Raw genomic sequence first — 24327 nt, 5'->3', positions numbered from 1 at the left:
AGTAGTTCCTACTTGACCTTTGAAATTTGCATCTCTATCCGCATATGACCCCAACGGATATCGTTTTTATCCGTTGGCTTTATCCTGCCGAGAAACCTACCCATTATATGATAATTGTTGTTACCCTGTCTGGCTCTTAAAAAGCAGCTTAAACAAGGACTGGTTGGCTCAGTGTCAGTATACTGTGTCTGAGTTGGGAATTCATGTTAAACTGCAGCATGGTATCTCAGTGGTCTAGCACTAAAAATCGGCATCAGTCCTGACTAGTACAAGCAGCCACACACACACGTCGCTATATAAGTGCAATAATCTTGGACGCGCCGTTAAACCCAATTTCACCTCACCACCTCTTTCACAATAAAAGCGACAAAATCCTTTCTATATTTATCAGAAATCTCTGCCAAAAGCAGAATTGAATGTAGGATTCCGTACTGTACTGAATCATGATCATGTGTTTATGAATCACTATCAAATAGTGATGATACCACTATCTTTGAACAAAGAAGTAAATTTAAAGAATCCAATCATACTATGCAAGATGACTAAGCACAATCGGTACACTAATTATATATAACACGTGCAACCACCTCGTTCTGGGTTCATCCCAAATTGTGGAACTAATGTCTAGGCTGTCTGTTTCAGGTGGAATGAATTGGGGTGATTGTTGTCGTAACAGCGTTGACGAGGGTGGTCGCAAGAGTGGGTATGTGCATCTTACATTGCTTGACAGACTTACAGGGGACTGCGATCTGCTCTTTTTTGACTGAAGCATGAAACGTCCTCTGACTCCCTCAATTCTGCAATTGTATCATTGATGTGGGAAGGTCTGGTAGTTAAAGCGTTCCCTCATCACACTGAACACCAAGATCCCATCCCTTCGTGAGTGAGGCTCCTAATCTGATCACTGTACCTTTCCCTAAAATGATAGCTTGTTGATTTTAAAAATGGTGGTTTTACAGTTGATTATATTGACTGTTATGAATACCTTGGACTATGGTTAAATGTGAAGCTAGACATGAAGAAGACTGTTAGAGAATTGTATAAATCTGCGAGTCACACCCTATCACCTTTAATTACGAACTGCTATGTTAAGGGAGGCATGTCATATCCTGTTTTTAAGATATTAAATGAAAACCTTGTTGAACCTGTGTTATGGATCAGTGATTTGTGGTATAAATACTTATACAGAAAAAATCTTTTACAAAACAAAACTTGCAATTCTTTTCATGGTGTCACTAAGTGATCAACTAATGTAGCTTCCAATGGATATATAATTTTTAAATCACCTGTTCTCAAACCACATATACATGTATTTAGACTCTATATAAAGCTTAGTGATAATGCTGATACTCGTTACGTGTTTAGCAAGAGACTATTTAGTCCAAAATCTATATCAAACCCGCGGAGAAATAGACTTGCAAAAATTGCCTATGATAATCATCTTAATGACATTTTGAGCCGAGAATGGTGGGATGGATGAAATAAGGTAAATGGCATTAAAACTTTAAGACAATTTAAGACAAACTGTTCTTGAATCATATTTTTAAATGTAAAATATAGTGACCACCAAGTTTTAGCATTGTGGACCTTTACCCCTTGCCATAGACCTGGACGCTTTAACAAACCACCAACCCATCTTCTAGACAACCCATCCTCTTTGTCCACTGTGCTTTAAACTGTGTAATAACTGAAGGTGAATAATTTTTGAATATCACGTCCATTTTGTAAAGAATTGTGTTATTAAATCTTACTTTTACAAATGTCGCTGGTTTATATAAACTTAACTTTATTAAATTTTTTAACTTATCCAGCATTACTCCGTATTGCATCTACTGCTGTCTTGACAGACGAACTGTGTGAGATCCAGCTGCTGAAGAAAGTCGTCCCAACCAGTCCAGGAAGCAGCGCCCTCTCACAGTCGGCATGTGACCCGGAAGTCATGACGTCACACCAAAACACATAACTGCTTTGTCATCTCCACGGACGGACCTACTGTGTATCCCTTGTGGAAATTAAAGCTTATTGTTTCTATACTTTGCGTGTTACTACATTCATTGTATGCTGCTACATTGTTACCTGTTATTGGCTGTTATCTTAGGGTCTTCCCATTCGTAATTTGTAACGTTTTATCGCTCATTTGTGGCTCAAGTCACAGTAATTTACGGGCGCAATGTTGTTCCCGCCATTTTTGCCTTTCAGCGTCATTGTTTCCTCCCGTACTCTTTGATTTTGCCACATGGTTATGTGTTTGCTTAAAGCTATGCCTTTTCGCTACCTTTTAGCGTCATTGTTTGCTCTCATAAACTTCAATAAAATACAAAGTTTTGAGTTACATTGTGCTTCCCGCACTTTGTGGTTTTGCCACATAGTTATGTTTTGCTTAAATTCCAGATTTTCTGCCTCGCTGCACTTGTTGCCGCGTTAACAAATCTGGTCGGGGCCGCCCCTTCTGCCATGATTGTACGACGCCCTGTACTTTCACAAGGCAGTGCCGATGTTGCAGTCCTTCGTTGCTGTGATCCTTCAGCTCGATACGAGAATCCAGGACACACCTCACTCAACGTGCTCGTCGACCCCCTGATATGGCTTACAACTCGGAGACTGCGGTCTTTCTACTCTCTTGCCGTCACCTTTATCGACAACATCGCACCTTCGACGCCTGTAACAGGACGGGTCTTCCGTTTCGTCAGCCATCTAAGTTGACAGCAGCTGCGCTCACCTTAGCTTAGCAGTGCTACCAACACCACCGGCGCCTCAAGATCTCCGGTGCCTCAAGACCTCCTGCGCTCCTGGCGCCCACGGCGCCTCAAGATCTCCGGTGCCCAGATCAACAAGCTTCAACAAGCTTCTTGCAGTGGACATATTGTCTCGACTTCCTACTACCCGGTTACGTCGATCCCCCGGCAGTCGATTGTGAAGCTACATGGGGTTTGGTTCGCAGGCAAGCACACCTCTCCACGTATTGTCCTGACGGTACACAATCGAAGACCCCTGTTGCTGGCTTTTCAACTTTGCAGTCTTGTAGAAGACCTCATATACCATGACTTCCCGCTATTCCACTGCCACTTCAACCTTGTCAGCGGCTAGTGGCCCACACCAGCCCCCGTCCTCGGCACAGCAGCACCATTGGCACAGCAACAGCCTCGAGATAAAAGGCTTATCCAGGACGTCACTTGCTGGCAGAAAATTCTCGGTGATGCCCTGTTGATTAAGTCCACTGACAACATCACCATAGTGTGGTGTTTGAGGACCCAGAGTACTGGCCCCTCTCCCAGCGCTACCAACTCCACTTGCGCCCCCGAGAAGCATCACCTCCGGCGTTCCCGGCGCCTCAAGCTCTCCGGCACCTCTGGCCAGACTATGTCAAACGGTCGACACCCCAAACTTCGATCTGTTCGCCACATCTCTGAAAGCTGCCAGCTGTCGCCTTACATTCCACCAGTGCTGGATACGGTCGCTGTGGCAGTCGTCGCCTTCAGCTGTTCCTGTGTGGGATTACGTGCGTACGCTTTTCTGACTCCGGTTCTCCCTCCCCTGGTTCTTCAGAGATCCAGGCCACTCGGCACCTGACACTAAGTTGGGTTGCGCCTTTATGGCCGACCATAAGTTGGTTTATCGACCTCCGAAACATCGCCAGAGACAACCCCTGGAACTTCCGGTGTGCTCCAACCATCTGCTCCATCCACACAGTCGGTCGCCACACCCTAATACCCGCATGGTTTCGTCTGCACACCTGACACATCTGCAGAAAGCCCCATAAGCCAAGGGCTGTTCGGCTAGAGCGACCAAGGCTATTGCTTCAGCCGACCGTCCATCTACACGGGGACTGTATGATGATAAATGATGCTCGTTCCAGGCATTTTGTTCAGACAAACACCAGGATCCGATGACAGCGTCACCGCAGTTCCTAGCTCAGTTCCTTCTGTACTTGTGCAGCACCCATTGGTTGAAGGGCTCTACCACCCCCACATACCTGGTCGCCATCAACGCGTACTTGGCATCCAGGACGATCGGAGAATGACGAAATTCCCGAATTACAGGCCTCGTTGCGCTCATTCAATCTTGAAGACCAGAGGGCCAAGTTCAGACCGCCTGCGTTGAACTGCTTTTGGCTACTGCCGCTCGAGTCAATGTGCAGCATGACCTCGACGTCTCCCGTGTCTGGTTCGAATGCGGTGCCCAGGGCGCCGTTCATCATGGCCCGTGCTGGGACTTCATCGTAAAGAATCAACTCCCAGGACAGCCTGATAGATCATTCATTACCCCCTCCCCCCTCGTCCATTGTCATTATGCCCAGTAAGGGCACTGAAGGTTGTTCTACGATGATCTAAAGCCTGCTGCAAGTCTAGGAAACACCTTTTTTCTGCCGGTACCCACTTCGTCGCAGTCGTTGGTCAGCCGGAATACTTTTCCCTGTGGCTCCGGGTGGTCATCCTCAAAGCTTATGAAGCCACCGGATTGGACACTCCTCCCCCCCCCCCCCCCCCCCCCCCCCCCAAGGCTATCAACCCACACCAGATCAGGGCGATCGCATTTACCATGGCTTTTCATAGTATAACTGTTCCATCCAGTCACTCAGGGAAGACTGTTCTTGGCAATCGAACACCGCCTTCGCCAACCACTACTTCCGTGATGTAGCCGGGAAAGATGTCGCCGGCGTTCAGTTTTGGTCCCTGGTTGTAGCCCAACAGGTCATCTATCACCGATGCCACTGATTCTTCGATACCCTGATCCGGGCCCGTCAACCTCTCTGGTGTTTATCACCCCAGACAAGGATGCTCTCTTGCGTTCCGCATTCGCTCTTAGGTCAGTTTTAGTTTTGGGTTACCCGCCTCATTCTATTTCTGTCACCTACTTTTACTTTTTGCATCAACTCTCGTTTCCTGACGACAGGAATGGTAGTAGATGTGGACACCGTCGCCAATGCCGCTGACTCTCTGATACCCTGAGCGGTGCCCGTCGACCTCACCGGTGTTCCTCGCCTCCAGACTAGAGGGCTCTCCTACGTTTCGCATTCGCTCTTGGGCAAGTGGGGGCACGGGTGGCCCAGTCGTCTAAGGCGCCGCGATTCGCTGTGCAGAGTTGCGTCCCTTGGGCACACCAGAAACCTATGATTGTGGGTTTGAATCCCGGTTCACCCCAATTATGTTTCTAGGTTTGTCAGCACCATACCCGTGCTCGTGGGTTTCACCGAAGTGGTAAACGTCTGAGACATGCATCACTTTCCTCCCACATTAAGCTGACACGCCGCGATATAACTGGAATACTGTTAAAAGCGGCGTTAAACCCAACTCACTCACTCACTCACTCTTAGGCAAGTTCTAGTTTTTGGCTACCCGCCTCATTCTATTTCGGTTAACCTATTCAGGCGTTTCGTTTTTGCATCGACATCGTTTCCTGAAGACAGGAATGGTCGTAGATGTTCCGGTCATCACTTGTATGCGGTGCGGATTCATCGGACCTTGACGATGGTTTATTATGGATCACATCTGAAGGTATGCCCACCGGCCATGCCGTCTGATAAAGATGCAATACGGAGTAATGCAGGATAAGTTAAAAAATTTAGTAAAATCTAAATATTTTTTACATTTGTTTACTTATCCTTCATTACGAAGTCTAAGTGCCCTCCCTTTCGCTATGTTTAAAGCAGTAATGTGTTTTGGTGTGACGTCATGACTTCCGGGTCACATGCCGACTGTGAGAGGGCGCTGAGGGCATGCACACTTTATCAAATGTTTAAAAGAAAACAATTATTTAATTCATGAACATTATATTTACTCACTATGTATATAACAATGTATTGTTTTGTACAGGATAGGAAAAGTATCCTTCTTCTGTTTTTTTTTGTATATACATGTATGTATTTATTATTTTATTGTGTCTCATAAGCCGTGTAGGTGGACGTTACTTATGCATTAAATTGAATGTGTGTACATACCCGGTTTATGTAAGGTATAAAACCACACCTTTTGAAATTTAATCCTGTCATTACACAATCTGGTAATAAAAACGTTTTCATTGTATACCTTGAAGTATGTTTTAATCTATTTTATAAATTTTATTCAAATTCTTCAATATTGTTCACATTAATTTCTTTTGACAGGACAGGCATCAAAACAAATGGCGATATATTTCATTGATAAAGAGTGTTTAAAGACTTGATGGCAAAAAAACTCCTTAACAGAGAATGATTATTTTTCTACTTTCTTGATTTATTTGCCCGAAATCCTGATAACATTTGCTAAGTTCACACTTTGCAATGGCATTCTCTCTCATTAACGTCATACAGTTTTGTAATAGCGTCATATGTAGTACTTTAATTATATTCATGGTATTGTATCATATGAGTATATTAAGTGAAAGACATTGTTTTGACTCTTTCAGATCTGACTGTATATGTAAGTATTATAAGACCCTTCACATTATCGCCCTTTTGCCTTAACTAGATGTGTCTGCAACACCATGGACAATATGATTAATGGTTGACTGGTATGGCACCTGGAATCGAACAGCCTCCTCACTGACATTTAGTGTGGTTTCAGAGGACACAGGAGCACTGTTGACCATCTGGTCTGACTCCTTTGGTATCCAACAATCTGTCTCAATTTAATATTACGTGTTATCCGTAGTTAGAGACAAACGGAGTGCCAATATTAGACCATAGCTACTATGATCTGTTTCGACATAAAAGGACATCGAATTACAATGTTTCACTGAAGATACTTCTCTATTTCAGGTACTCACACGCCACACTGTCGCTGTGAAGGGTGAGTACAGGCCAATCAACAGAGAATCATGCTAAACCCAACTCATCCATACAATCACTCACTGAAGCACATGTCTATAACCTAACAAGCATGAAATACACATATCCCCCGCCATAATGACATATCCAGTTATGTGCAAAGCATTAGCCGGAAACAAGCTCTACTGCTATTTTCAGTCTAAGTCAAAGTCGTTGCCATGGAAACTAAAAAAATAATATTTAAAAAAATCCCAATCTATCAAAAGGCACCAGTTCTCACTAGACCTATCTATGTGTTAAGTTTGGTTAAGATATCTCTCATGGATATGCTCCAGAAATGAAACGTGTCGGACGGAGGGACAACACCCATTTATATATCTCAGAGCCAACACCAGCTGTTATTTTCCCTATATAAGTGGGTATCTTGTATAAAAGCAAAGTCATATGAACATTTCTTGATAATGACTAGATTTTGTAAACAGAATGCAGGTTTGTCACATTCATGGGGGAAATAGCGTAATATATTCTGAGAATTGTTCTCAAACTTGCAGGCATTTACCTGGGTCTGACACAGAAACCGAAAGTGGCGTATGCAATGGTTAGCATGTTTAGGACTAATCGTTTGATATTGCGTGCGTGTGTGCGTTTTGTATAGAGACTGCATATTTTTTTCCTGTTACAATGAGTCTCACTTATTATTTTTGTGCCAGTCAGAATTATGATTATTTGATTTTCTGCGACAATATATTTTTGGAGCATTTTCTGAAAATACCAATGTTCAATTTTACTTCGCAATAGGGTAAACTTTAATGCAAAAGTCTGTGCACCCACCTCAGTCATTGGTAGCTCACATGTCATTTTAAGCTGTACCACAATTCTGTTTCCATATTTTTTTCAGAAAGAAGACAAAAGGACGAGAAACGCTAACTCAACCAACAAACAAATGCCCAATACAGATAGACCTATTTTGTAAGTAAGAATTACCAAAACAAGGCTGTTCGAGTGAGTGAGTGAGTATGGTTTTGCGCCGCTTTTGGCAATATTCCAGCAATATCACGGCAGGGGACACCAGAAATGGGCTTCACACATTGTACCAATGTCGGGAATCAAACCTGGGTGTTCGGCGTGACGAGCAAACGCATTAGCCACTAGGCTAGAGCTTTGTACACAATTCAAAATCCTCATCTGTGACTGCAGTTAATTTAGCCTTTTTATTATAATCCCAGTTTAACATGTTCACATTTTCCCGTATCATCCCGCCATGGGGAATTGACAGGATGATATTTTTATATTTTTAAACTTATCCTATCTCACACTTTGCATTTCTCCCTTCTTCTTCAATCCTATGTGGGAACGTGCTTGAATCATGTTTCCAGCTTCTAAAACTAAAAATAGCCACCCAAGCCCCCCCTGCATCTCCATGGTTACGTGCCTCTCGTGCTCGCCGTGCCTGCTTGAACTGACTCTTGTGCCTGCGCCTCTTGTGCCTGCGCCTCTACCAATTCATTCTCTTTCTCATCGCCACCGTGTGTCGACGTGTTTGAAAAACACAGAATTATTGTCCTTCGCCAGTTTGTTCGAGTATCTTAAAAATATGGGAAAGGACAATCAACGTCCTGCTTGTAAAAGATGCAGACATACCTATTCCACGTCGGATCCCCACTCATTATGTTGCGACTATCGGGGACAGTGCACCTTGGGTTCCCGATGTGCGGAATGTCATTCCCTAACTAACTTGGCTTTTAAAGTTTACCTGCAGCGTTGTTGTTGTCATATTGCCGATCGCCGTTCCAAAGCAGGGGTTTCTAAAGCTAGTACCAGCTCATCATGCCTCAAGACAATCCTGTTGAACCTGTTATTTCCTTACAGACGACTTGTCCTCTCGCGACCTGTCTACAACTCCACAAGATATGCAGGTCGATGTGCGCTCAGTCCGTCTGATCAACACGGGTCCTGCTCTTGTTATACAAGCGACAGTTTGCTCCAGTCCTTTCAAAGTCCCACTCTTGGATTCAGCAAGCTCTGCACCCCCTCTGGGGGCTAGAGATACGGTCGTCAATATGACTTCATCTCGGGTAGTTTTAGATCGTCACACTTCGGTACAACGTTCACCCTCCAAGACAACATCGGCATTCCCGCTCCCACGATCGGCGCTCTCGTTCCAAGGATGGGCATTCCCGCTCCCGGAATTGGTGCTCTCGCTCACAGGATCGGCGCTCCCGCTCCAAGGATCGGGTTTCCATGAATGTCATCGATCCCGTTCCCGATCGTCTTCACTTAATGATAGAGACCGGTCATCCATCGTTGACTACCAGCATTGCGGATTCCCTCACGGGACCTCGTCAGCGGGGGATACCTACGCGGCCCGTCATAGAGGATGGGATACCTACCCGATCTACCATGACACTTATTACCAGAGCCCCCGATACCCTTACTCACAGTCTTATAAAGAACGAGATTGTCCAAGATCACGCTCCCTCCAAGACTGGTCCTACTGGACATTAACTCTAACCTAGATACAGCTTTCGTTGACTTCGGGATCATCTCCATATCCCCCGCTTCATCATTGAAGACACAGACACTCATGGCATGTCTACTACGGTCGTCTCCCCCGAGATTGATAGTGACGTTTCTACTCTGTCCCAGAAGCGCTCAACCTCGTCTTACGTGGTTGAAGATTGGGACCTCACGCACTTGGATACCACAGTCCGCCGTACCCTCCGACTCGTGTCTACTATTTTGTCAGCCATGGACGCACTCTCCGTCTCTCTCTCCACTCATTCCCAAGAAGATGCCTTTACTCGGGGATTTATCAACCTTACAAAAGACAAGCTTACGCAGATTTTGGACCTCCTCACTCACCACGCCGGCTCCATGACGGCTCTTCTTCGCAGTGGTTTGCTACAACATTCTTCCTGGGATGACCAATTTAAGGCCAAACTGTATCAGCAACCCTGGTCTTCCCGCTCCTTGTTTGCTGACGCGATACAACAGGTCGCACAGGGCATGCCGAGAGATTCTAGCCTTCAGGTCACGGTGGACCTTCTACGTCTCCAGAAAAGACAATTGGAGGTTCAATATCCCAAATTTGTTCCTGCCCAGCGAGATTTATGTGAGCTTATTTCGTCTCGGCCTAATCCCTTTCGAGGGTGCCGCCGAGGTCGAAGAGGTCAACGGGGCTCGTAGCCCTCCTCAGCTCGATCAGTCGCCTTTACTTGACCCAAGAGCGCCGGCGAACCTTTCCAAGAGGGAGGGTCAGCAGGAACTTGACTCCTTTGCAAATCGGCACGACTGGGAACTTCCGCCCCCAGCCGTTCCTGTTATAGCAACGCCCGTAGGCGGAAGACTCCAGATTTTTGCAGACAATTGGACCATGCTCGCAGACCCCTTTGTGACGCAGCGGCTTCAACAAGGATATCGATTACCGAAGACCGCACCACCACCTATGACACTCCATCCCCATCGGAAAACGTATCCATCCAGGCAGCCACCAACATTGATCGAAATGGTAGGCACATTACTATCAAAAAATGGGATCAAATGTCTCGGCACACTTCCCGCGACCGCCGGGTTTTATTCCCCCATTTTTCTTGTCCCTTAAAAGGACAGTTTAAAACTAAGGCTCATTTTCAACATGAAGACTCACCTAGTCTGTCAGGCAGTGAATAGCAGTTGTCAGGATAGAAAAATAAAACAAACAAGTGGCTTGTAAAGAAGTGGAAGGGGGATATAGGAATGGGTGCCGTTGCCATCCTTCCGTCTGTCCGTCCGTCACATTTCGTTTCCGGAGCAGATCTTGAAAACCGTACCATATTTCTTTACCAAAATAGGCACATAGATAGGTCTAGTGGTGAACTGCTGCCTTTTGATAGTTTGGGATTTTTCAAAAACTTATTTTTTTAGTTTCCATGGCAACGACTTTGATTTAGACTGAAAATGGCGGTAGTCCTTGTTTCCGGAGCAGATCTTAAAAACCGTACCATATTTCTTCATCAAACTTGGCACATAATGTCATCTCCCAGTATTGAATACATTTCCATTCTTGTTGGTAAGTTCTGTATTGCTTGAGTGTATGTTCCTCCAAAAGTGACATGGACACGGTTGTTGCATTCACTGACAAACTTTATGCAGAAACACAACTCATTACAAATACAACAGTGTAACTGATCTTAAACCTACTCAACTGTATAAACACTATATATTCTTGTCAACCATACTCTGTACTGAACCTACACCGAAACCATCGCTCCTAATTGTAATAAAGAAGTTGCTCGTCCATATGTCTCATACTTACTCATTACAAATTCAGTTACATATTCTATCATAAACTGCAGATGGAAAAACACCAGTAATAACTTTTTTAGTGCTGCAATTAGGCCATTTACAAAAAGGCCCAGTGAACATAGTTCACAGGAGCTAATGCATTGCACACAACCCGACATGTCATATTGGCGGGGGATGTGAGTATTTCATGCTTGTTTACATAGGCAATCAAACTAATTAAACATGAGATAACAATAACAACAAAGATACTGACTCAAGTAGGGGTTACAACAACAGGAATGTAGGACCTGATAGATAAACACCTGAGTATGGAGCTAATTGACGAACTCACAACTAAATAGGCTTTGCTAACCAATCTCACCGGACACTAGACAAGACAATGGATATGCTAACGTCTACGTCTGACAGGAATTCACACCTTGAGACAATGAGCAGTGACCAATTAACATAAGCTCTTAATTGGACCAATTAGCGGGGACTCAAAAGGACAGGGAATAATTACCTCTAAGGGATAATAGGTGGATTTAAATGAAACTACAACGCTTTAAGCGTAAATAAGGATTTTAGCCAAAATATCTTCCCAAAGTACTGTAAGATACAAATAGCTAGTTCTATGAACTTACAAGTACAAATAACCCTATAATAAAATGTAAGAGCAAGCAGAATAGTCTACGAACTTACAAAAAGGGTATAATAAGGGGTAAGATAAGCAAATGTGGGTATGACAAAGTTCAAGATCTCACCAAATCCCGTCAAAGAGTCCTAGGTCGATCCAGCAGTAAGACAGCAGTGAGCAGCTAGCAGCGTGACCCGAGTCCGCCGAGACATTACTGATTAACTTAAGATTTGAGTCGGCCTTTACACGAAAGAGCCCCTAATTGACCATCACTGATTGACCCTTAATTAATTAATTAACCAATGGGAGATAAGTCTATTCACGTTGGCTAAAGCTAAACAACCCTGTCTTGTTAATGAGAGTGTGTTTTCTAGAACACGTTTTTTGTAATATAACTAAAATTATATTATGAGTATATACACATATGAACTATGAGCGTATAGGTCATAAAAAGTTCTATACACTGATATAAAATATACAACAATAAATATTAAAATGAAATTGGTAGGGACAATAAACAGCGAATACACATGGGCAAAATATGTGTTCAGTGACACAAAATCATGAATTACATAAAAGGTTGAAAAGTGACAATAAAAGCAAATACATATGAAGGTAGAGAATACAATTCTCTTTCAAACTGTACAAATACATATAATATTGACTTAGAAAATTGGAAGAGAAGTGACGCTAATTAGCACAGCGTCACACGTACCTCATAACCCCACCACATTTTCGCATGACCACGATCGCGCTCCTTTGTACGCTCATTCATCCTGGCGGTTATATGATCAGTCTCAATCTCCAAGACGTTCCCATCCATTCGGAGCACCGTCACTTCCTCCGGTTCGTTTTTCAAGACCACCATTACGAATGGAAGGTGGAATTTCAGCACTCAAACAGCCGCTTCAACTGCGCCAATGGCAACAACTCCTGGGCCTCCTAACTTCAGCGCAGGCGCTCACTGTACGGGGTCGACTTCATTTGCGACCTCTCCAATGTTTTCTTGCGCCCTTTATCAGGATCAACGATTGTCACACGCCGATTTCTCTACCGCTCAATCTCCACCCTCATCTTCAATGGTGGCTGCTCGCGTCAAACGTTTGCGACGGGGTCTCCTTGACGCCATTTGTCCCGTTCGTCGATGCTTCAACTGTCGGTTGGGGAGCACATTTTCAAGATCGGCAAGTAGCAGGGCGGTGGTCCGTTGCCGTCAAATCAACAATCTCGAGTTCAAGGCAACAATTCTGGCGATTTCGCACTGGTCGGACCTCCTCCGGTCCTCATCCTTCATGATCCTGTCTGACCACACAGCGGTGGTGTGGTCCATCAACAGGATGGGATTCACGAAGTCGATGTCCCTACTCTCACTTGCTCTCGAGTTCTTTTGTCTCATCAACTCCCTCAACATACATGTCCGTGCTCGGCACATTCCAGGGATATCCATTGTCATAGCAGACTCCCTGTCCTGACCGGACAGACCATCACCACAATCGTTCCAATGGATTTGTCAACTTTATCGGGCCCCGGAAGTAGACCTCTTCGCCGCACGATTCAACACTCAACTATCCCGATTCGTATCTCCCATCCCCAACCCTCGGGCTTGGGAGCACGACGCGTTAGCGATCTCGTTGGAAGGTCTCAATGCCTAAGCCCTTCCCCCTACAGGGCTCCTTCCCCGGACCTTCAGAAGGTAGCAGCCACCGATCACCTGTCTCTGATTTTGGTCGCGCCCTATTGGCCAACGCACAACTGGTTCGCCGACGAACGATTTCATCCTCTTCCGCTCCGCGACGACCTCCTCATTCAACCCCACTCTCGATGGTTCCATCAGTCTCTGACAATGCTCCATCTTTGCGTTTGGCGCATCTGCAGAAGTCCCTTGTAGCAAAAGGTTGGAAACTTCGGGGGTCCACGTTGGCAACCTACCTCGCGGCTATTAACTCCAGCATCGCCACCACTTCTGGTGAAAAGGTTCCACGGTTATGGAACTACAATCGCTCATCTGTTCCTACAAATTAGCTGACCAAGCTGCTCATTTTTGGCCTCCTTCGTGGGACCTAAATGTTATTCTTGAACACCTGGTTTCCGGTGATTACGAACCACTGACGGAGAAGGATTTCCAGACATTTACGCTGAAGACCGTATTTTTGTTGGCTTTAGCCACTGCCTCACGGGTTAGTAAAATTCATGCTTTGGATGTACTAGGGTCCAGTTTTACAGATCCGGAAGTGGCAAAGTGTTCCTGGGGCTTCGTTGGGATTTTGTGGCAAAGAACCAACTTCCCGGACAACCGGACCGGCTATTTACGATGCCCCCGCTCTCAGCTATTTTGAGATCGAATGACCTCTCTTTATGCCCATTTCAAATATATTTCGATGCGTCGCGCCTCCACAGACGTTCCCGGAAGAGACTTTTCATCCCATTCTCAACCATGTCTACATCGGAAATTTCTCCGACGATGCTATCCTTCTGGCTCCGCTCCATCATCCTGCGAGCTTATACTTTCGCCTGGCTGCCTCCACCTACAACGTCCAATCCTCATGCGGTTGCTTCCACCATGGCCCTACCACAGTAACTGCACCCTTTAAACCATCATGGAAGGGTGCTTATGGAAGTTGGATACTGTGTTTGCGTCCCACTACCTGCGTGACATTACAGTCACAGACGTACAAGGGCTCCACAAGTTTGGTCCGTTAGTATTGGCTCAACAGCTGTCTCGCCCCAGTTCACGCAGATAATACACAGTTATACTACGTGGGTTACAAGTGTATATACAGAATAAATCATGGAACATTTACATGGTATTACGCGTTTTTTATGTTTGATTTTCCCAGATCGAGTCCCTTTTGGAGGGTGGATTAGCTCGTCTGTAGAGACCTATTCGTCTAATTTACGAAGTGACCGATCGTATACATTCAGTCACAATCGTACAAGGGCTCGACAAGTTCGGTTCGTTGGTGTTGGCAATACAACTGTCTCGCCCAAGTTCACTCAGAACATAAACTGTTATACTGCGTAATCCTTGCAGGTTACAATTATATATTCAGAATAAATCAATAAAAACATTTACATGTTTTTTGATTGTTCGGGTTTCCCAGATTGAGTCCCTTTTGGAGGGTGGATAAGCTCATCTGTAGAGACTTTTTAGTCTTAATTTACAAAGTCACCATTCGGGGCAGCCGATCAAAACAAAACAAAACAAACACAACAACAAAAAAGATTGGTGTCCCGAACCTTTATTCCGCTCACCTCTGCCTAAGGTATCTGTGATGTAGGGTTTTGGTTCGAAGGTCCATTGCTATGGAATATTGTCGATCGTTCCTCTTCTTGTTTTTGGTTCGCTTCATACACTCGAACGTGTTTGATAACCATGACAAAGCGTTAAAAGAGTTACCAAACCTAAGGCACTCTATGGTCCGTGGGAGATAGTTGCTGTGTTTTGTTTGAAGAATCGATGCCCTTCCAGGATCGATTTCAAGTCGTCTGCCGTTTCGCTTATGCGTTTACAGCTATGCGGTCGTTCTATATGTATGATGACATACGGGAAAAAACGTTTGGCATGTATACCCGATCTCATGCTGTTTCGTTTGAGAAATGTATCGGGATCATTAACACCGATTGATCGTGTGTATTTTTTCCCGCTCGCGAGTTCATGTCTTTAGACAGTTTTTCAAAAGTCTGAAACAAATTCAAAATTACACTGTCTACAAACAGCTTCCTCGTGCATATCTCATGGTTGTAGTCTATACAGGCTAGGGTATCTGCGGCCCACCATCCAACCACGGGATAAATTGCAAAGTGTGAGATAGGATAAGTTTAAAAATTTGGAAAGTTTAGTATAAATTGTATATTTATATACTTATCCTATCTCACACGCGATAGGCCCACCCGACCATCCCCACATCTCATTTACTCTAGCCTAATAAGCTCTGCGAAAGAGAATGAATTGGTAGAGGCACACACATGGTCAGTTCAAGCAGGCCTGGCGTGCACGAGAGGCACATAATTGACCTAGCTTTTGGATGTAACCATTGAGATGCAGGGGGGCTTGGGTGGCTATTTTTAGTTTAAGAAGCTGGAAACATGATTCAAGCACCTTCCCACATAGTATCGAAGAAGAAGAGAGAAATGCAAAATGTGAGATAGGATAAGTATATAAATACAGTATGACCAGAAATTATTGAGAATTTAAAGATTGTAATTTTTTTATTTTTTTTCACTCATTTCTCCCGTATGAAATGTGAATATTAGTACAACATAACTCTAGCTTCAAAGACAGGTGAACACCTAGTATTTTGTCAAGTCACCATGTGCAGCAATGCAGGCTTCAAGGCGGCGGGGCATACTACTGATCAAAGAAGTCGTGGTTCATGCTGTTACCACCCCTTCCTTCATTTCAGCAATATTCGTCAGATTGCTTTCATTGACACTTTCCTTCATTAGCCCCCAAACATTTTGTATTGGATTTAGGTCAGGGCTGTAGCTTGGCCAATCTAATAATGTCATATTTTGGGTCCGAAAACCAGGCCTGAGAATGCTTTGAACGATGTTTTGGGTCGTTGTCTTGCTGGAAAATCCAAGAATTTCCATAGAATACTTGAGCAGATGGAAGTAAATGTATTGAGAATATCTGTGTACCGCTCACTGTTCATATTCCCATCAAATACACACAGGGGCGTTGCCCCTAACACAGATATGCCACCCCACACGGGAAAATTTGGACTGTACTTTGGGTGCTGATACAAAGGTTTTTCAGTTTGTTTGGTCCAGAATTTTAGTGTATTAGGAAACAGCCACACAGAACTTTCATCTGAGAAAATCACATTGTCCCAGTTAAAATTTCTATGCTCTAAGCACCAGTTCAACCTTCGCTCCTTTTGTTCAGGTTTCATGATCGGTGATGGAATTCCTCGACTTTTCTCCCCACCTATTGCATGCAGCTCAGTTCTAATTGTCTCCTTACAGACAACCACAGTTCCTCTATCAATCATATCCAGGCTTAAGTTTTCTAAACTCCTTCGTTTGTTTTTAGAAACAAGAATACCAAGCCGCCTCCTGTCACCAACTGTCAATTTTCTGGGCCTACCTGCGCCTCTCTTGTGCTCAATCTCATCTCCACTTTCAATATTATTCAAAACACGATAAACAGTGGACAAAGGGATGCCTGTTCTACTTGAAATCACTTTAGCTGATCTGATGTCCTTGTTATGATACTCTAAAATCAACCTCCTCTTCTCTAAATCATCCATACTGAGGATCACTGAAAATGACTGCTAGCAAGTAAACATTGGGGGATAACTCTTGACAAACTAATGAAATAGGACTAACTGAGTTGTCTCTCTTGAATGAAACCAAGCACTTGATAGCTGGTCAGTGTTTTTTATACTAGATATCCACTTAAACATATCCCTAAAATTCTCAAAAATTTCTGGTCATACTATATACAATTTATGCTAAAATTTCCACATGGGTGCTGCACAAGTGATTATCAGGTACACGATGTGCTGTAACATACATGTTTGTTAGTTTAGGGCCGCACTCGGCGATATTCCAGCTATATGAAGGCGGTCTGTAAATCGAGTCTGGACCAGACAGCCCAGTGATTGACATCATGAGCATCGAACCGCGCAATTGGGATACGATGACATGCATCAACCAAGTCAGTGAGCCTGACCAGCCGATCCCATTAGTCGCCTCTTACGACAAGCATAGTCGCCTTTTACAGCAAGCATGGGTTGCTGAAGACCATTCTACCCTGGATCTTCACGGGTTGTCACATACATGTGATGAATGAGATATCATTGACGAAAAGCCGGAAAGTGTGCATTCCTGTCCTCTTATAACTGAATTTCCCATCTCTTTCACAATAGACTGCCTCTGTGGTCTAGTGGTGGAGCGTCCACCCAGAAAGCAGAAGGTCAGGCATTCGATCCCCGACCGCGTCATACCAAAATACGTTAAAAGATGGTACTTGTTGTTACCCTGTATGTCGCTATATAAGTGCAATAATGTTTGACGCGACGTTAAACCCAATTTCACCTCACCACCTCTTTCACAATAAAAGCGACAAAATCCTTCCTATATTTATCAGAAATCTCTGCCAAAAGAATGGAATGTACGATTCCGTACTGTACTGTATCATGATCATGTGTTTATGAATCACTATCAAATAGTGATGATACCACTATCTTTAAACAAAGAAGTAAATTTAAAGAATCCAATCATACTATGCAAGATGACTAAGCACAATCGGTACACTAATTATATATAACGCGTGCAACCACCTCGTTCTGGGTTCATCCCAAATTGTGGAACTAATGTCTATGCTGTCTGTTTCAGGTGGAATGAATTGGGGTGATTGTCGTCGTAACAGCGTTGGCGAGGGTGGTCGCAAGAACGGGTATGTGCATCTTACATTGCTTGACAGACTTACAGGGGACCGCGATCTGCTCTTTTTTGACTGAAGCATGAAACGTCCTCTGACTCCCTCAATTCTGCAATTGTATCATTGATGTGGGAAGGTCTGGTAGTTAAAGCGTTCCCTCATCACACTGAACACCAAGATCCCTTCCCTTCCCTTCGTGAGTGAGGCTCCTAATCTGATCACTGTACCTTTCCCTAAAATGATAGCTTGTTGATTTTAAAAATGGTGGTTTTACAGTTGATTATATTGACTGTTATGAATACCTTGGACTATGGTTAAATGTGAAGCTAGACATGAAGAAGACTGTTAGAGAATTGTATAAATCTGCGAGTCACACCCTATCACCTTTAATTACGAACTGCTATGTAACGGGAGGCATGTCATATCCTGTTTTTAAGAAATTAAATGAAAACCTTGTTGAACCTGTGTTATGGATCAGTGATTTGTGGTATAAATACTTATACAGAAAAAATCTTTTACATAACAAAACTTGCAATTCTTTTCATGGTGTCACTAAGTGATCAACTAATGTAGCTTCCAATGGATATATAATTTTTAAATCACCTGTTCTCAAACCACATATATACATGTATTTAGACTCTATATAAAGCTTAGTGATAATGCTGATACTCGTTACGTGTTTAGCTAGAGACTATTTAGGCCAAAATCTAAATTAAACAGTGGAGAAATAGACTTGTAAAAATTGCCTATAATAATCATCTTAATGACATTTCACCTTATTCAACGTAATAAGCGACCAGGGCGCTCTCAAAAATAGAAATAGGGGGCTCTTATTAGAATGTTATTTTGGTGAAAAAAACAGAGTTGAAAGATAAATTTCGTGGTTTATGCTGACAGCCTGAAATGTTTATGTACGACTGATGTATTTTTCAAGAATTTAATGCCCATAATTAAGGATGCATATAATACACGAGTGTGTATTATACACAAATAAATAAGTCTTGTGTACATTGATCAATCGAAAGCGGTGCTAATTGGGATTGTTCACTAGCCAATATCTGAGCAAATGTCGCCGTGGGTGCTTATTAGAGCGGGGAGCTTATTACGTTGAATACGGTAATTGAAAATATCACGAAAGATTGAGCCGAGAATGGTGGGATGGACAGGGCTCGAAAAATTCACTCCTCCGCTCGTATTGACGAGTGGTAACTGATGTCAGGCAAGCTAAAATTATCAAATACTCGTCCTCATGGACGAGCAGATACTTACAGCAGTTTAATTTATATTTGTTTTGATGTGCGATATATTGACACGGAAATCACGGCCATTCAGCCAATCGATATTTATGTCACGTATAGCATTAACAATTAGGCTGAGGTTTGTCTCTTAATGTATCTTTGCGCAGGCTTTGCGCTGAAACCAGTCTTTATTTATTGATGTAAGCGGCCGGTTGCTAACTAAACCAAAATGGCGGATATGAGAAAGTTGACTGCACAGGCGGAGAAACGAAAACTTTGTAAAAAACAATACGATACACAAAAGCGAAAACGTGTTGTACAATCTGCATGGTTGAGTGAATTTGAATGGGCAAACTTTGACGAAGATGACAGCAAGTTGTATTGGACTGTCTGTCGAAAATACCCCAAACTATCTGATCCCAAAAGGGGACTTGTAACTGGTTTACATCATAATTTCAGAAAAGAAACTTTGAAATTTCACGCTAAAAGTAGGAAGCATATTCAGTGCCGTGAACATGATAAAAAAAATGACAAACCCCAGACTGCACAGTTTGCCAAGTCAATGCAAAAAGTTGACGAAACAAACAGTAAAGTTTATGAAAAACTATTCACAACAGCCTACTATGTTGCAATAGAAGGGGAACCATTTTCAAAATTTCCAAGTTTTTGTAAGTTGCAGTCTAAGAATGGTGTAATGAGTGACAGACTGATGTGTCTTTCATCATAACTTAACTGTTCAAAATAACTTAACTTATTATTCCTTAATTTATTCAATATTGTCTTACTGTGGAAATAAAAACAAACAAAAATCTTGAAACAATTTATTTACTTTGTTTTCAGTGGTTGAAGGATACATGATACATGATATTGTCTGTATTTATTGTTTTATTGTGTCCCATAAGCTGTGTAGGTGGACGTTACTTATGCATTAAATTGAATGTTTGTACATACCTAGTTTTTGTAAGGTATGAAACCACAGCTTTTGAAATTTAATCCTGTCATTACACAATCTGGTAATAAAAACGTTTTCATTGTACACCTTGAATTATGTTTATAATCTATTTTATAAATTTTATTCAAAATCTTCAATATTGTTCACATTAATATCTTTTGACTGGACAGGCATCAAAACAAATCGCGATATATTTCATTGATAAAGAGTGTTTAAAGACTTGATGGCAAAAAACCCTCTTAACCGAGAATGATTTTTTTCTACTTTCTTGATTTCTTTGCCCAAAATCCTGATAACATTTGCTAAGTTCACACTTTGCAATGGCATTCTCTCTCATTAACATCATAAAGTATTATAATAGCGTCATATGTAGTACTTTAATTATATTCATGGTATTGTATCATATGAGTATATTAAGTGAATGACATTGTTTTGACTCTTTCAGGTCTGGCTGTCCATGTAAGTATTATAAGACTGGCCAGATAAGGATCACACAGACCCTTCACATTATCGCCCTTTTGTCTTAACTAGATGTGTCTGCAACACCATGGACAATATGATTAATGGTTGACTGGTATGGCACCTGGAATCTAACAGCCTCCTCACTGACATTTAGTGTGGTTTCAGAGGACACAGGAGCACTGTTGACCATCTGGTCTGACTCCTTTGGTATCCAACAATCTGTCTCAATTTAATATTACGTGTTATCCGTAGTTCGAGACAAACGGAGTGCCAATATTAGACCATAGCTACTATGATCTGTTTCGACATAAAAGGACATCGAATTACAATGTTTCACTGAAGATACTTCTCTATTTCAGGTACTCACAAGCCACACTGTAGATGCAAAGGGTGAGTATAGGCCAATCAACAGAGAATCATGCTAAACCCAACTCATCCATACAATCACTCACTGAAGCACATGTCTATAACCTAACAAGCATGAAATACTCATGTCCCCCGCCATAATGACATATCCAGTTATGTGCAAAGCATTAGCCGGAAACAAGCTCTACCGCTATTTTCAGTCTAAGTCAAAGTCGTTGCCATGGAAACTAAAAAAATAATATTTAAAAAAATCCCAATCTATCAAAAGGCACCAGTTCTCACTAGACCTATCTATGTGTTAAGTTTGGTTAAGATATCTCTCATGGATATGCTCCAGAAATGAAACGTGTCGGACGGAGGGACAACACCCATTTATATATCTCAGAGCCAACACCAGCTGTTATTTTCCCTATATAAGTGGGTATCTTGTATAAAAGCAAAGTCATAAGAACATTTCTTTTTAATGACTAGATTTTGTAAACAGAATGCAGGTTTGTCACATTCATGGGGGAAATAGCGTAATATATTCTGAGAATTGTTCTCAAACTTGCAGGCATTTACCTGGGTCTGACACAGAAACCGAAAGTGGCGTATGCAATGGTTAGCATGTTTAGGACCGATCGTTTGATATTGCGTGCGTGCGTGCGTTTTGTATAGAGACTGCATATTTTTTTCCTGTTACAATGAGTCTCACTTATTTTTTTTGTGCCAGTCAGAATCATGATTATTTGATTTTCTGCGACAATATATTTTTGGAGCATTTTCTGAAAATACCAATGTTCAATTTTACTTCGCAATAGGGTAAACTTTAATGCAAAAGTCTGTACACCCACCTCAGTCATTGGTAGCTCACATGTCATTTTAAGCTGTACCACAATTCTGTATCCGTATTTTTTTTCAGAAAAATGCCAACTGAACCAACAAACCAATGCCCAATACAGATAGACCCATTTGGTAAGTAAGAATTACCAAAACAATGCTGTTCGAGTGAGTGAGTATGGTTTTGCGCCGCTTTTAGCAATATTCCAGCAATATCACGGCAGGGGACACCAGAAATGGGCTTCACACATTGTACCAATGTCGGGATATACTTGGTCTTCGGCGTGACAAACGAACGCATTAGCCACTAGGCTAAGTAGAGAATTAAAGAATTGATTTTTTTATGTATAAAAGAAACGCATCGGTCTTACATCCATGTACTCTGTGACCACGTGATCAGGTTTAGGTATAGGATGTACGTTGTAAGAAAGACGAAGAATGCCAAATAGCCACAAATAGGACATATGTAATATCCGAGAGGTAAATTACATGTGACTTTTTAAAATTGCATTTCTGTTGCAGGTGGCGACCCATCAGAACGTGAAGGGTAAATGATTTCTTGTAATAAATTTAAGTGAATTAATTATTTGATTGTGGGAAAAACGCTGTGGCATTAACATCTATGGGAAATGGATGCTGTTTAATCTACCTGCTGGAATGCAAAAATAAAACCTGCAAATGCCTTGTTTCATCAAAAAGAACAAAAAACTGTCATGGAATTAGAAGTAGTAGTACTGAAAGAGAGCCTTACTTTCTATAATTGGTGTAATCCCAATTTATTAATCTGACAAGGGAACTTGTGTAAAACATATCCTTACTTTGTACCACAATTTCACAACTGTCTCCCGATCTGATTTTCTACTGAACTTCAAACACACCAATAAAAATTTGGGGTCCATTATATCTCTAGATAATAATAATTGTATCAGTAACACCATTCCACCATGGGGATTCTTGGGCAAAACATGGCTTATTTAATCATCATTTGTCATAATCGACGACTAATTGGGATAAAGTGGTGACCTGGCAGAGTGTCGTGGGTTTGTCTGGTAGATTATAGTAGATTATAGTTGACTATAGTTGACTATAGTTGACTACTGTGTAAAAGAGAATACACACATACACACTTGATAGTAACCACCCATAATTTGTAATGTGATTATACGACAGGCTAAAAGAAAGAAACAGCAACCCTCCCAAAGAAGATCTTCCTGCACCGAGAACTGAGAATAGTTTGACAAGGGTGGAAGATGATGTGAATGACGCAATCAACGGTTTTCTGATATCAGAGAAGAAAAAGAAGAGGCACAGACCTAAATTGAGGAAACCAGAGCCAGTGAAAGATGCCCCATTCCCAGAACCCGTGGTGTTCATTTATCGAAAGCATATGCCTGATGAATCAAATGCCTGATTCACCTTTATATAAATGTCATCGTATCCCAGCTGCGTGGATCGATGCTCATAATGTCAATCACTGGATTGTCTGGTCCAGACTCGATTATTTACAGACTGCCGTCATGTAGCTGGAATATTGCTGAGTGCGGCGTTAAACAACAAACAAACAAATTAGATATATGTATAGGGGTTGCATCGGACAAATTATGAATATATCCGAAAGTGGAACAAATGATTATTTTTGGGGAATCCACGAAGCTGAAACCTTATATGGAAAGGTCAAAAATGAAAGTTATGTAAATATTAAAATAAACATCCTCCCCATAAAACAAAGAAACTGTGAATGATACCAGGTAGTTTTTGTTAAGTGAGTGAGTGAGGTTTTGTACCCATGTCGGGAATCGAACCCGGGTCTTCGTCGTGACCAGCAAACGCTTTAACCATTAGGCTACCCGACCGCTCCAGTTTTTGTTAAGACATCATGGGTTTCGTGATCAACGTACGCTTGTTTCCTATATGATGAAACATAACATTGAGATATTGTACAACGTAACAATTTCAAGTCCTTTGCCAAACAGTCAAATAAAACTACACGTGTAAGCTCATTGCAGTCACATTGGTAGCACTGAAGTCAGCTGTACAAAAACAAACCAGATCAAAATTAAAACAAATGATTGTTCAGAAGGTTTATTAAAACGATAATACTTTAAACAACTAGGAAGCCAATCTAGACCAGCTTGGGGATCAGGGGAAACGGGTGGCCCAGTTGTCTAAGTTGCCGCATTTCGCTGTGCAGAGTTGCGTCTCTTGGGCACGCCAGAAACCAATGATTGTGGGTTCGAATCACGGTTCGCCCCGATTATGTTTCTAGGTTTGTCAGCACCATACCCTGCTTGTGGGTTTCACCGAAGTGGTAAACGTCTGAGACCTGCATCACTTCGGGCTTTCCTCCCGCATTAAGCTGACACGCCGCGATATATCTGAAATACTGTTAAAAGCGGCGTTAAACCCAACTCACTCACTCACTACTGGGGATCAAGGGGATCAAGCTTACAGTGCTTC

The 24327-nt window shown here is 42.5% G+C and overlaps 1 protein-coding gene across 1 annotated transcript in view; it reads left to right on the top strand.

Annotated features, from left to right (window-relative positions):
• The window catches only part of LOC124151970 (titin-like), a 70097-nt gene extending 45977 nt beyond the window's left edge, over positions 1-24120 (top strand). The window contains exons 22-31 of the mRNA XM_046524683.2: positions 643-703; positions 6385-6398; positions 6737-6767; positions 7644-7714; positions 17988-18048; positions 20669-20682; positions 21045-21075; positions 21953-22005; positions 22393-22417; positions 23041-24120. Coding sequence (XP_046380639.2) covers positions 643-703; positions 6385-6398; positions 6737-6767; positions 7644-7714; positions 17988-18048; positions 20669-20682; positions 21045-21075; positions 21953-22005; positions 22393-22417; positions 23041-23281 — 602 coding nt within the window. The 3' untranslated portion in view covers positions 23282-24120. The remainder of the gene's footprint in view (positions 1-642; positions 704-6384; positions 6399-6736; positions 6768-7643; positions 7715-17987; positions 18049-20668; positions 20683-21044; positions 21076-21952; positions 22006-22392; positions 22418-23040) is intronic.
• The last annotated feature ends 207 nt before the right edge of the window (positions 24121-24327 follow it).

Source organism: Haliotis rufescens, unplaced genomic scaffold (genome assembly GCF_023055435.1).
Source record: "Haliotis rufescens isolate VD_foot unplaced genomic scaffold, xgHalRufe1.0.p SCAF_10, whole genome shotgun sequence".
Taxonomy (NCBI): Eukaryota; Metazoa; Mollusca; class Gastropoda; order Lepetellida; family Haliotidae; genus Haliotis; species Haliotis rufescens.
This window is presented reverse-complemented; position numbering and strand designations above follow the sequence as displayed.